At 33.8% G+C, this 14595-nt stretch overlaps 1 protein-coding gene across 2 annotated transcripts; it reads left to right on the plus strand.

The window, feature by feature from the left end:
• The first annotated feature begins 4469 nt into the window (after positions 1–4469).
• On the plus strand, positions 4470–12081 carry LOC110020614 (protein IQ-DOMAIN 1-like). Of its 2 annotated transcripts, none has more exons than XM_020718770.1 (6): positions 4470–4759; positions 5310–5497; positions 5607–5927; positions 6872–7093; positions 10989–11108; positions 11187–12081. In XM_020718770.1, exons 2-6 carry the CDS (start codon positions 5420–5422, stop codon positions 11895–11897), a joined length of 1452 nt encoding a protein of 483 aa, XP_020574429.1. In that variant the 5' UTR covers positions 4470–4759; positions 5310–5419; the 3' UTR covers positions 11898–12081. The 2 variants fall into 2 exon arrangements, with proteins under 2 accessions (XP_020574429.1, XP_020574428.1); XM_020718769.1 differs by having other exon boundaries at positions 5390–5497.
• Positions 12082–14595: the final 2514 nt, after the last annotated feature.

The following is a 14595-nucleotide window of genomic DNA, read 5'->3' on the forward strand; positions in this document are numbered from 1 at the left end:
TATTTTGGTCTTTTTCGCTCCAAATTTGCTCTTTTTTGCATCTTTTTTCTCCAATGACCCTATTGCATCATTCCTGCAACAAAACATAAAAAATATCTTTATTTAAAGTGCAATATCATCAAAAATAGTATAAAATAGGTATGAAAATCTCAACATATTCTCCTATGGTCAACCACCCAGGGCTAACCCTAGGCCAAACAGTCCTATGGGGACTCCTCTTGAGCTCCATTATATTGGTCCCACCTACTAAGTGCTAAGGGTTAGAACCAACATGTGGAACTTCAAGATGAGCAAAGAAGAGTTTAGAATTTCTATTGGTCAGGGGTCCATCACTAGTCCTCTAAGAATAGTTAACAGGAAAGTAATATGGCTAGATTCTAGGCTTCTAAGGAGAAAAGACTAGACCTCAACCAAAAGTGTGGTCAACAATATCATATGACAGAATTTAGGGGGGTTGTTATTTTCATGCTCTATGTCAATTTTATTACATGTTCCATGTTTAATTCATATGGCTTTTGTTATTTTCATATTTTATGTCAAGTTTATGATGTTTTGCATGTTAGAAATTTAGCACTTTTGTTATTTTTATATTCCATGCCATACATGTTTCATTTTATACAAAAATTCATAGGGCTTTTGTAGTTGTTGTTATATATTACACTTTGTGTACTGTTATTCATTTAATTAAGACATTCCCCTACTTCCCTTGCCATAATTGATAGAATCAAGCCTTACTTTCCATTAATCCGAGACTTTAAACTCTATTAATCATCAAAACATAAAGCTTAAACTTCCCTACTCCCTCATATCGTGGGTTTAATCCCAAAATTCCCTTTTAACCGAGCCTTAAAACATTAATTCCATTATATATTTTAAGTTTTTTCCTTTAATCACCATAAAATCCCAAGCCTTAAGCCACACATTCACCAAACTGTGAGCCTAAAGTCCTATTTCCCTCATAACCGAGCCTACAAACCTTAATTAAATTCTAATCTTAAATTAATTCTCTAATTCTCATAATTGAAAACCATAAGTGATCCCGGAAATATAGTTGTGTAAAATTTATAAAGTTGGCTCCGCTTTGCAACGACGCCAAAAACTTGATGTGGTATTTTATGAATAATAACGTTAAACACTTAATGTTAGGATTCAACACAAGTATATGTATCATTGTCAAGTAATATAAGACTTTTTATTTAATTCCCGAATATCGATCCCATGAGAAAGGTTTAATTTTGAAATGATAAATTGATAAATTAACTAGAGATAAATTAACTAGAAAATTCACAGAAGTAAAACGAAATTACTGTCACTAATTTTGAATGTTTAAGATATTATCAAAGTTAAATTATTAACTAATGGCAGAATTTAAATACAATGTTTAAAATAATAACTACTAAACTATATTTATGTGATAAAATTTTCTAATATGAAAAAAATATCTTTCACACTACAATGAGTTTTTGGTGAAATGAGATGAGATAAATGGTTTAAATTTGTATTGTACCAAATAGGAGCAATTTTAATTCTCTACCCTGATTCAGTGTTATAGAAAATCATTGGCTAATCTTAGGTTTAGTCCATAAATCTGTGCCTAGGCTAGGAGGATACTGGCTCCCACTCCAGAGCTCCAAATTCCCTTCCCCTGAAGTCTAACGCTCGCTTTAGTTCTTAAACACTGAGATCAAATTGAGGATTTTTAGTTTATCACCATAGAAATCTCCAATTCTACACCCAACAATGTATATTTTCCTATTTATTTGTACTTAATTCCATGAATGAAACACTTCTTCATGGACTTAAATGTGATTCTCACTCTGTTGTAGAACTCATACACCATTTTCTGGATCATATGCTTCACAACATATTTTAACAATTCAATTGGCCAGATCGAAAAGTAAATTAAAAGCGGAGTTGAAAAACGATCACAATTTATTTTATATTTTAACATTGACACATCCAAATTATCTCTTCATTTCACCATATCTCACAGTAGAGAGAAAGATAAAGGAAACTACTCAGACTTCATGAGAAAGATACAACAAAATACAAATTTCATATATAAAAGGAAGTTCATACAACAATAATAAACAAACAACACTTATCTAAAACTCTTTCTCAAAGCAAATCCCTTGTAGCCTTTCTTAGGAAATGTAAGAAGAAGAAATCTCTCACTTCTCTTTCTCTCCAACACTTCTTAGAGAAGAATTCACACTTAAACTCACCACAAAAACTCAAAACTATAAATAAATTAACTCACTAATGGTGTAAAGTGGTGTCGGTCGCCATGCGACTGGGTACAGTTTTAGTTTAGCGTAATATAGTGTTTAGAAATTAGGTATTTTAATTTGAAGAACTGATCCCATTGACTCCTACAGTTTGGATAATCGAGCTAACCACGAGTAAACCACGAGTAATGTACCACCCTGAAAGGTCTACCCTGAAAGGTAATACAATACTTGATAATAAGCTCAATTAAATAAACTATAGAAATAAATGACTTCTGTTTGATCTGCAAGTTTGTATGATGACTGACAGATTCCCCTATTCAATATGGGAGTCAAATAGGGTTTATTTAAGTCTGGGTTCTTTTAAGTTCCCTATAAGGGCAAGCCCCTATAGTTAATTACATCTTAAGCGAACGGATCACTTAAGAAAACTCTCGATAAAAATCAGGAATCTTTTGTTTTCATGAGTTCAAAAGGAAGAGTTTTCAACGAACATGATTGTGAAATTTTTAATATGGATTGGTTCAAAGGTGAAAGATTTTGTTTTAAGAATTAAAGGAAGAAAAATAGGGGAGATTAAAGATCCAGAATAGGTTCTTGGTAATCCCCCAAACTATCCTAATGTTTGGCTCAATTTAGGATGATATTAATATAATTTAACTCTTGCTAGTTTTATTAATTATGACTTAGATTTTTGTAATGATGATTTACACAAAAAGCCTAGAAAGATAAGAGGTTTTACGTCGAGTGACTACATCAGAATCCTAAAATAAGTTAGGACATGCCGCATATCAGGATATCAGAACTATGCAGGAGCATAAAAAAAAGAGAGGTTTTATGTCATAAAAGACAACTTCAGAATCCTAAGGATTGTTATTTAAACTAAAGAAATGGTCCATGATTTTTTCCCTTTACAGGTTTTTCATGTAAGAACTTTTGGTGTCATTACTGGTTATTTTCTTTTACCTGAGTCTGTGGTAAATTCACGTGCAATGTAAGGGGATAATCCATTACTCTACCGTCGCAAATTTTATATATTCTTGTTGTTGTTGCTGTCATTTTCGTCTCTTATCATCATTGTCAGTTGTCATAGTTTCATGAACATTCTTTTTATATTCATAAGAGGCCAAATTAGCAACACACTTTACAATCTCAATTTTTTCGAGGGGAAGAACAAACTTTTGTGACTTTTATTTATTAATGAATTATTTTATTTGCTTTAAACATCATTATTTTTTTCTTTCTTAAATTATGTATAACTTCTTTTTGTGTTGTGAATTTTTCTTACTTTTATGAGTGCAAATCATTGTGTAATACTCAGATAATAAATTCCCTTATTTGAGCTTTATGAGTGCAAATCATTGTGTAATACTCAGATAAGAAATTCCCTTAAACAACAAATATTTTCACCGTCAAAAATAAATTTGTCATTTATATCACTATAATCAGAGACAGAACCCGCTCTTTTTTTTTGTTGGAGGGAGCACATGCGAAACAATTGCCGCCCCTGAATCCTACCTGGGTCCGTCCGTGGCTAGAGTAGTAGAAAACAATTTATAAACTTAAAGGAACCAACTAATTTCTATAATTTATAATATAACTTAAATTAGCATGAAGTTCAAATTTAAAATTGACATGCGATGGCTGTAGTTTCTTAATAATATAGTCGTAAAACTCTTGATTGAAAAATAAACATATTTTTTAAATAATGATGAATATTATGAATATTTTAAAAAAAATAAGAATTTAATTTTCTTCCAAACATCATAATTTACAAAAATCTGATTTTTACAAAAACTCAAAACAACAAATCTCAGCAAAACGGAATGGAGTCATGTCTCACAAGTCCTGTTGACAGACCGAAAGAGTAACCCCACCGATAAATGGCACTCCTGGCTTCCATCCGGGAAAGGTACAAAGTACCAAAGAACGTTATATTGCGAATTCAATCAAAATCATCTGAACCCCAGCCAGAGTTGTTGGCTGAGTTTTTTCTCTGATTTCGAGACCCACGTTCGAATGTAACTAACCCTTATTCTTTAACTTAGATTACGATTAGCGCCAAGCATTGTTTATTAAACGAACAACATTGATTGCTTTCTCGTTCAGACCCCTTGATCCGGTAATCCCCAGCAGTTACTGAGCACCACTTAACTCCTGCCACGTTATCTTCCTCTTAGCAGCACTCAGAGGACATGATACCATCGGATTCTTATTTTTGATTTTGCTTATTAGTTATCGCCTTAAAAAGAAATTCATTTAAATAATTTAGGAAGAAGACGGGAGGAAGAAGGAAACCTCTGCTCTACTGGCAGTGGGCAGGAGGAACCAGCTGTGCGCTTCCTTTCCTCAAGTTCTGTCCTTTTTTTTAATCTTTGTTGGCTCTCAGGAGAGCGAGAGATAGAGAGAGAAGTGTTCTCTTTTGGCACTGTATGATCTGTCCAAACCGATTCTTTTAGTTATCTGCAAGGAAGGAAAGGAGGGGGCTCTGCTCAGATCTAGAGATCTTTCGACAGGGAGAACAACAAAAGGTATCGGCCTATTGATGGCTGAAACTTGGATTTGCTTGTTTTTCAGTTGCTGGATTTTATCCTTTTTTTTTTTAATTTTGTTTTTAAAGTTCTTCAATTTTCGTTTTCTGTTTAACAATTTATCCTTTTTTTTTATCACTTTGCTTCCGGTCGTCTTTGTATTTTGTTGTCTGGAATATTTGAAAACCGCGATCTGGTTTGCCTTCCTCGAAAAATGCGATTTTTCAGCGCTACGGGGCTATTTCTTGGGGATTGGGAATGATTTGAGTTAATTCAGTACTTTATACTTATTTTTTTTTCCATTTCCCACATGTTACTCTTCTATTTACCCATTTAAGCTTTTTTATTCCTCTGATTACGGAAATCTTACTGCAAACGTTGATCTGTCTTGCTTTCCTTCAAATATGCGATTTTTCGGCGCTTTTGGTCTTTAGCTGCGGATCTGCAGAGGGCGATGTCTTCGGGATTTGGTGTAATCTTACTGCAAACGTTGATCTGTCTTGCTTTCCTTAAAAAAATGCGATTTTTCGGCGCTTTTGGTCTTTAACAGCGGATCTGCAGAGGGTGATGTCTTCGGGATTTGGTGTGATTTGAGCTGATACAGTTCTTTTCATTGCTGGCTGAGTGTAGACTAATGAGATAGGAGAAGAGGTGGAAGAAATGGGAAAGAGAGGGAAGAGCTGGTTTCGCGCCGTCAAGAGGGTCTTCAGACGAGAATCAAAGGAAAGGAAAGATCAGGTTTTGGATTATGGCTTTTCCTGTTTATAGAATTGATTTAGTTTTCAATTACTAACAATGTGGTTTCTGATCTAACATCAATATTCTTCTGTTGCTTTCCCACAACCAGCAATCAAAGAAATTGGATCCTGAAAGGCCCGATCATTCTGATCCATCATCTTATGAAATACTGCCAACTGTTTCTTCTGATGTACCTCTCCCTCCTCCTCCTGCTCCTCCTATTCCTCCTGCGCCTGCGTCGGTAGAGGTGAAATTTGCGGAGCCAGAGCTTGAGCAGGGCAAGCATGTCCACTCTATCGCAAATCCCAGTACGACTGCAGCTCAGTCCACAGCGCATGTTGTCCAGCTTGATAGTTCGACTAAATTTGCTGACAAATCAAGAGAAGAAGGCGCAGCAATCAAGATCCAGACCGCTTTCCGGGGATATCTGGTATTGAAACTACAATACTTTACCTCGTGTCAGTGCTTTTACTCGGTCAAAATTCAGCATTTTATATCTTCTTTCCTACTGATGTGTCATTTTGTTAATTCAGGGATATCACGTTCTGGAGCTGTGATTTTTCTTATATAAATGAAGAATTTTATTTATCAATTATTAGTAAGAATATTTTTCTGTTTTGTTGATGTGCTACTCGGTGCTATCATGCTAATGAATTGGTCAACGTTGAAAAACAAAATAATGTGAGAAGGTTGGCTGTCACCAAGATGCCTGCCAACTTGTTTTTGTTTTTATTTTCTTATTTTATTTGTTCTTGCTTCTTAGAAGATAATGCCTTGATTTTATTGCTAGTGATAAAATACTCTTCTTGGATGTTACAATATATTATCCAAGGTTTGCTTCTTTTGCTCTTGACTGTGAATATGTAATGTTCTACAGAAATAAAATTGTGGCTGGCTTGCTTAATTATATGATTGATGGGTGAGCCCCACAACAAATGGATTGAATAATTAGCACCCAAATGACCATATACTGATATATTGTATGTGGGTATTCCTGTATTGTTCTACTCTGGAAAACATATCAGTGAATTTCAGATCTCCAGTTTGGTCTTTCGATTTGATGCACTTCTCACATATATGAACATAAGTATTCACATGTAATGGAGTTGGAGTTCAGTCATCTGTAGCAAAAACTGATTTTGAGTTTATTTTCAGTAAACTGCAATTTCTTTTTGTTTGCATTAGCTAAGGGTGCTTTCTTATATGTAATTGATTACCAATGCATTAACTTGGAACAAGAGAAATAGCAAAATTCTTTTTTTAAGGCTTTTAATCCAATTGAAGATATTAACTTTTTTGATTTACTCTCAATTTAAAATTTGTCCTTTAATGTGATAATGGAGTTAGTAAATGCTTATTTATGATATCTCCTAGGCAAGACGAGCTTTACGGGCATTGCGGGGATTAGTACGATTGAAGTCACTTATTAATGGAAACACTGTCAAGCGCCAAGCCACGACCACATTACGTTGCATGCAAACTCTAGCTCGAGTTCAAGCACAAATTCGTTCAAGAAGGTTGCGGATGATAGAGGATAACCAAGCTCTTCAGCGCCAACTTCTGCTTAAACGTGAAAGAGAACTTGAAAATATAAGGGTAAATGTCTGGCACTAGAAGCATTATTTGGTGTTATTTTTATTATAATCCAAGTAATTTGCACTTTACTCATTTTGCATTAAAAAGATTCATTGTAATTGTTTGCTACCATTTTGCGCAAGCCTGACATTCAATTTAACATTTTATCTACTTATTATTACTCAAAAGAATTATCACTTCACTTATTATTACAAATTAAGGAATTTGCACTTCTTTCATTTTCCAATAGAAAAGATTCTGTGTAATGATTTTCCACTTTTTTACACCAGTTTATCAGTCAGGTTAAATATTATATCACTGAAATTAATGTCATTAAATTTTATGATTATACATTTTACTTTCTACTCTTGCAAATGAAAATAATAAATTCAGATGAGAGCAAGATATGCAGAGAAAATTCCTATTTGCATAGCATTAAATACACCTTTATGGTGGTTCAAATGACAATTTCTGCTACTCATTGAGTATATGATGAGATTAGTCATTTTGTTTTGGTTAGAAGGTTACAAATGTTAGTGGGTTTCTATGTGATGAACTTATTGAAAATATATTCAATCAAGTTTGCAAAACTTGTATTAACAGTGTTGCATCTCTTTTAAGCATCCGTGTTAGTTATACTATTAAAAGATAGTTTTTTAACGAACTTACTCTCATGGCCATTTGTGTTACTTGCAACAGCTGTGATGAAAAACATAGGTCTTTTAAAATGGATTAACATTTGTTGGTAAAATTTTCAATGTTTGCATGTGGATTCTGCCTTGTTTCTTTGATAAATATTAGCAATCAGGGAACCTAGGAAAACCTCCCCCTTTATCTCAACCAATTTTTTTTTGACTGAATCATTCTTATTCATTTATATCTATTGATTTCTATATTAAATTTAATTCTATTTTACTTTATACTTTTTATTTCCAAAAAATTCATGTTTATTCTATTTCCATGGCTTATTATGACATCTATTTTCCTTCCGTATAAGCCTTAACCACATACTAAGTTTTCATTTTTCTTCCCCATATCCGACACAAGCACAAGTTTTATATTGTTGCATGGGTGGTCTTTTTATTTCCGCTATAAAAACTCATAAACTTTAAGCTTTGAGTATGAAAATTTTGTCTCGACCTAAATAGTAGCTCTCTATAACTGCAGCAGTTTTCTGCTTTTACGTTTCATGATAGCTAATGAAGAGTTTTGGGGACATCCAAATGCTTTTAGTAACATAATTTGCCTTTAATAACATGTTATATCTGTGCACTTATAAGACCACATAATTTTGATGTTTGTGATGTGCTTTTTTAATGCAAGGGGTTCATTTTACTGACTGCAGCAATACATGTTTTATTGTTTTATGTTCATTACCTTGATGAACTATGTAATGGAGGGTAGGAAGAAAAGAATGGGGAGCATTGTGGTGGAAAAGTAAGGGGTCCATTATATCTCTAATTTGGGTATTTTTATGAAAATTTATCTTTAGCATCATTAGCTCGATATAGAATATTTAAGATCTTCAGCATTGTGAATCCTCATTTTTTTATTCTAAGGGGTCCATTATATCTCTAATTTGGGTATTTTTGTGAAAATTTATCTTCCGCATCATTAGCTCGATATAGAATATTTAGGATCTTCAGCATTGTGAATCCTCATTTTTTTATTCATTTCTATTGAGTGTTACTCAAGTTGCTAAACTATTAAAGCTATTTTTCACAAATTATTTTTATTCCATTTATTTAAGTTTGTTCTACTCATTTTTTTTCTAATCCTTCAGCACTAATTTTATCAACTTGTTTGCCTAGTATATTTTCTTTCATTTACTTTAAATGCCTTGGCCACCTATGCATATTTCAATCACTGTATCATCAATGTTTGTCACTCCAATCTTTTATCTGATGTATAAATTTTTTTATTTTTTTTCTTTATAGTTTTGCCATTTATTCTTCTAAGCAATCTAATTTTTTGTCACACTTGAGTTATATATCAATTAATTTTTACAGCCCAATATTTGAAAACACAAATAGTTAGTATAGTTTTAATTTTATAAATGTACATTTTAGTCACTATGATATTATTTTATCACATAAACTTAGGAGAGACTTCAATAACCCATCATTAACTATACAAGTTCTATCATCTCCTACATCTACATCCATTCTTCTTTTACTAGATTCTGGATATTTAAATAACTAGATATTTTCTTATCTTCTAATAATATTGAATGATAATTGTTAATATCATATATACTAAAAGTGCATTATTATTTTTTTAGTCTTTGTTCTACTGGATTTAAGGAATCAATCTGTTAAACATTTTTTATTGCTCTATTTTTTTGCTTAATTAAGCTAATTTCTTGCTTATTATAATCACAAGAAAGCTCATTTTGAGTATTCCTTTGAAAGCATTTGCATAATCATCAGAGAGATATTTGCTCAATGCTGATCTTTGATGTAAACTTATGGTAATTAGAAACTGTTGGATTGCACCGTAACTAATTCTAGTACTGGTTGATACTCTGTTATACATGTTTTTAATAATGACAACATATATTTCACATACATTTCTACCTTGAACTACATCAGTATGGTACTCATGGAAGTTTATTATATATCCTTTCAAGATAAGCAATAGTCATTTGAAGATCATTTTTTTTTTGTTCTCTACTTTTTCATTATTTGTTTTAACAATAAAACAAAAAAAAAGATGTTTCTATATGAGTTCTTTTGCATGACAATGGTTTGATTCTACAAAATTGATGCATTTTTCTTTAGCATACGCTCCATTGCTATCTCCTAGAACTTCATTGATTCACTTATAAGTTTAATTCATTTAAAGTTTTGGTAATCTTGATCATCCCCTTTGTTTTTAAATATTAGTATCAAAATAGTTTTTCTCTAATTCTTGATATCATATTAATATTCAAAGTTTTATTTTAAAATAGTGTTCTTTAGATCATTGTCATATTTTCCACAACACTTCATATCTTAATATGTATCTCCTCTGGATCTAAAGTTTGTATATGTTTAGAGTTAATTCCAATTCATTTTTTTAAATTAATCTATAACATACTTTATTATATTGTTTGCTATGGTCTTCTAAAATAGTTTTGTCCATAAAACCTATACCTTTAGTAATTTCTCAAAACAATATTTTCATTGTTTTTGATGTCTTTATTTTTATCTAAGATCATATTATCTTTACTTTTAATGTAATTAAGTTGATAAAAATAACAAAAGCTTTTATATTTATCTCATATTTTTTTATGCATCTAATTTTCTCTTTTTTTATTACCAAGCCTATAACATAAATTATAAAAAATTGTTTTTTCTTACTCCATGCCTTTTAGTGCAAGGCTTCTGACTTTCTTCTATTCATTATAGCTTCAATAATCTTCAATTTTTAAACTTTCATGAGCATTTTTCCTTATTTTATCTCCTCACAGTCTCCTTAATGAGTTCTATGGTCTATTTCAAGGTTCTTTTAATCTTCTCCAATCCTCTTAATGGAACAATGTTGTCCCGTATTAGATTTGACTGAACTAAAGAATTCCATATACCTCTCCTAGCAATCAATCTGAAAGATTTTTAATTTTTACCTTATAAATTCCATCTCATATCTTAGTGGCCTACTTTGTTTACTGTTGTCTTTTTATATGAAAATTACTGCTACAAGTTTAAGCTGGGTCATTCAGGTTTGTATTGTTCAAGCTCCAAGGTACAGTCACATAATATAAAAAAGCCTTCTATTAATTCCAAATAACTTTTGAAGAACTGCAGAACAAGTTTCATCCTACCTTGAGAAAATTACATTGCCTACTTTTTCTCAAGTAAATTAGTTTCATCCGAAGATGTGTTCTTATAAGAACTCAACTAAAATTTCGTTTACCTTAACTCCAATTTGCTGGCAGATGAGCGAGGATTGGGATGACAGCACTCAATCCAAAGAGCAGATTGAAGCGGGCCTTTTAAGCAAACAAGAGGCCTCCATCAGAAGAGAAAGAGCACTGGCTTATGCATTCTCTCATCAGGTATTTCTCCTCTTCCCTACCCATTCACTTTTAGGCTTCCACAGCGCTTTCATTTTCTTCAAATGTCTCATCAAACAGTGGAAGAACTCTTCAAAGTTAGTTAATCCCACCTTCATGGATCCAAACAACCCCCATTGGGGCTGGAGTTGGCTCGAGCGGTGGATGGCTGCAAGGCCATGGGAGGGCAGGAGCACCGCAACTGATAAGGAACTCAACAGCGATCGCGCTTCCATGAAGAGCACCAATGGCGGCGAGATCATTAAAGCCTATGCTCGTCGAGAAACCAACCTCAATGGAACGGCTGCTGCAGCCTCACCTAAGAAATCATTGCACACTCTTAGCCGACAGTCGCCGGCCACTCCCGGCTCCAAGTCCTTCACAGGAGCAACTAAGATCAAATCTGCAAGCCCCAAAATCAACTGTGCTCCTTTAGATGATGACTTGAGAAGCATGATTAGCTCACAATCGGAGCGACCGAGACGACACAGCATAGCTGCATCGTCGATCAGAGATGACGAAAGCCTTGCAAGTTCACCAGCCATTCCGAGTTACATGGCACCAACAAGGTCTGCAAGGGCTAAGACCCGGACGCAGAGCCCGTCGACTGATAGCAAGATTGAGACTCCTCCGGAGAAGGGATCCATAGGCTCAGTGAAAAAGAAGTTATCTTTTCCCAACTCACCTGGGCCTGTGAGAAGGCACTCAGGCCCTCCTAAGGTGGATGTCTCTGTGATTCAGGAGGCTGTTGCCTCTGCAGAACACAATGAGGTCAATGCAGAAAGCAGGTAGTAGCTACAAGAAGGTTCAGAGGATCAGGTTGGTGAATTTATTTATGCAAAAAGAAAAAAAAAGATCTAATTTTTTTGGACTAGATATCATTGGGTGGTGAATTTGTTGTATTTTTTAAGGTTTGCTTTTTTATGTTGGAACAAAATGTTTCTTATGAATGTGGGAGTTTGTTATTCAGTTATTGTACACTTCGGGTTGCTGCTGCTGCTGCTGCTGCAGCTGCAGCTGCATTGTTATTCAGTTATTGTACACATCATCGCTGCAGCTGCATTGTTATTCAGTTATTGTACACATCGTCGGGCTGCTGCTGCTGCTTGCCAATGAATAAATCTCGGAGTAATTTGATTTTTAGACTTTGGTTAATATGCACTAAAGAAAGAAATGGGTGAAAATATTATGATGGAATTTTGGTCTGGGTGGGATTTGAAAATTTATTTATATTTATTTTATGATGAGGGCGGGTTACATTTGTATTAAAGTAAATTCAAAGATTTTAAATTAGTTAAATCATATTTTATTTGCAGAGTTATGATGGCAGAAGGGTGGACCATTTTAATATTCGTGTATTGAAATAATTTCCCCAACTCAGGTTAGATGGTGTTTTTTTTTTTATAATTTATTTTAATTTTAAAATCATTCGAAACATAATTTGTTTCGTCTGAATCCAATCGAAGACCGGACCAAGTCATTAAAGTGCATTTGAAGGTTTTTGATCTGTCACTTTAATGGTCAAATAACATCCAAATTTGATATATTTGTATTTGAATCGAGTGCCTTGATAAGAGAAAGCTAATGAGCATAAGCTTGCTTTTTTGAGTTCATTAAGGTCTTCAAATCATTAAACAAATCACCTTTGATCAATGAGGATAAATGTGGGTCGTTTGATTTGGTGGTTATGGAAGTTATTCTCCAAGGGACTAAAATTCCCCAACCTCATAGGCTATAGATAGACCCCATCTCTTCACTTAAGATGGTGTTGTGGGGGTGGGTGTGTAAGAGAATGAATTCAAAAACTTGTTCTGGATTGAAGTCCCAACGATATTAGTCCTCGTAGCCGCCGACTGTCGTTGACTACCACTCATGGCTATTGTTGACCACCATTGACTGCTTATGCTCCCCATTTTCAGTGACCCTTGATTGCTAATATTATATCTCAAATACAACGGTAACATACAATGCTAACTTCGTATTCCAAAATTGTTGACCACTGTTTAACACTGCCAGTTGGCCTCCATCAACCTCCCGAGCTTGGTATTATCAGTGACCCCTACTTGCTAACTTCGTATTCCAAGCGTAACATGCAATGTAGTATTAAAGATCAAACAATAACTTTCGGTCACTGTGGACAGCTAACGCTATTTCGGGCACTAATTACATCATCTTTCGCCTACAGAAGCTATTGCAATCATTAACAAATCGCCAGCTGATGTTATTACAACTTCAAACTAAAGCCTCTGTGACAAATTGACACTATTACGATCACCAACACAACCTTTGTGACCAAATGATGCTAAAATAGCTTCCAATCAACTTATGTGGCTAACTTACATTATTACAGTCACTGACTACGACTTTTGTGGCCTATTGAAGCAATTACAACTTCTACAACTTATGTGGCCAACAATAGTTGTTAAAACTACCTCCTATGACATGTATGACCAACTACCGTTATTACACCCAACGACTACAACAATTATGACTAACTGCTACCTTGTAGCAACTAACGACCTTTGCAGTAAACTATTGCTATTACAGTCAAGTACCATATTTGTTGTAGCCCAATTATGGTTGTTATAGTTAAACTACTATTGTACATTTGTAATTATTAACTCTGTAATTTCATCTTCTCTAATTCATGAGGAGAATAACTCTTTGTTCTTACAGACACAGTGAATTTTTTTAGGCTGGGCCTCGTGCTTTGTTTTCCTTTAGAGGGTTTTTTTTTCACGTAAAATTTTTGTGTCTCCTCCTTCTACTATTCTATTATCTCTGAAATTTTTTTTTTCTTTTATAGAATTTGTTGAATTTTCATGCAACACTCAATTATTAAAATAGCACTCTACTACTGCAAATTTTATGACACACAATACAACTAATGTAACCTATTATAGTCTAATAGTTTGGAACTTTAGTTCCGGCAGTAAAGATTAAAAATTTGACCATTATGTGTGTTTGGGAAGTATGTAAGTTTACAATTAAATTAAGTAAAATTTTAAAATAAAAATTAATGCAAGCTAAAATATATAGTGTTTGTTTGGTTGACAACATTTATGATGCATTGCATTCCAATTCCTTGCATTTTGAAAAAAAAAAAAACTAATTATGTAAAATTGCATTGTATTTGAAATTCAGCCTTTAGTTCAAGTTCTTTGAATTTGAAATTCGTTTGATTTGATCAAATTTCAAATCCATAGTTTAACGTAAATTGTTGTTGGGCGCAACAGCTACTCGTTTGTCACTGCCACTATTGCACGAAGCAGCCGTCGCCACCACCACAATGGCCACCTCCATCGTCAGCTATCTCCGAGCACCACCTCCTCCACCAGGCACCCCCATCCACCGTGGGGCGCCGCCGCTTCCGCCGACAAACATAATATTACTCCTGTATTATATTTATTTTACCATTCATCATTTTTGCGCACAATGAACTCAACCCAACTATGGTTGGGTTTTGGTCTCACCATAAATGTCTCAAATT

The sequence above is a fragment of the Phalaenopsis equestris genome, unplaced genomic scaffold (assembly GCF_001263595.1).
Source record: "Phalaenopsis equestris unplaced genomic scaffold, ASM126359v1 Scaffold000105, whole genome shotgun sequence".
In the NCBI taxonomy this organism is placed as follows: Eukaryota; Viridiplantae; Streptophyta; class Magnoliopsida; order Asparagales; family Orchidaceae; genus Phalaenopsis; species Phalaenopsis equestris.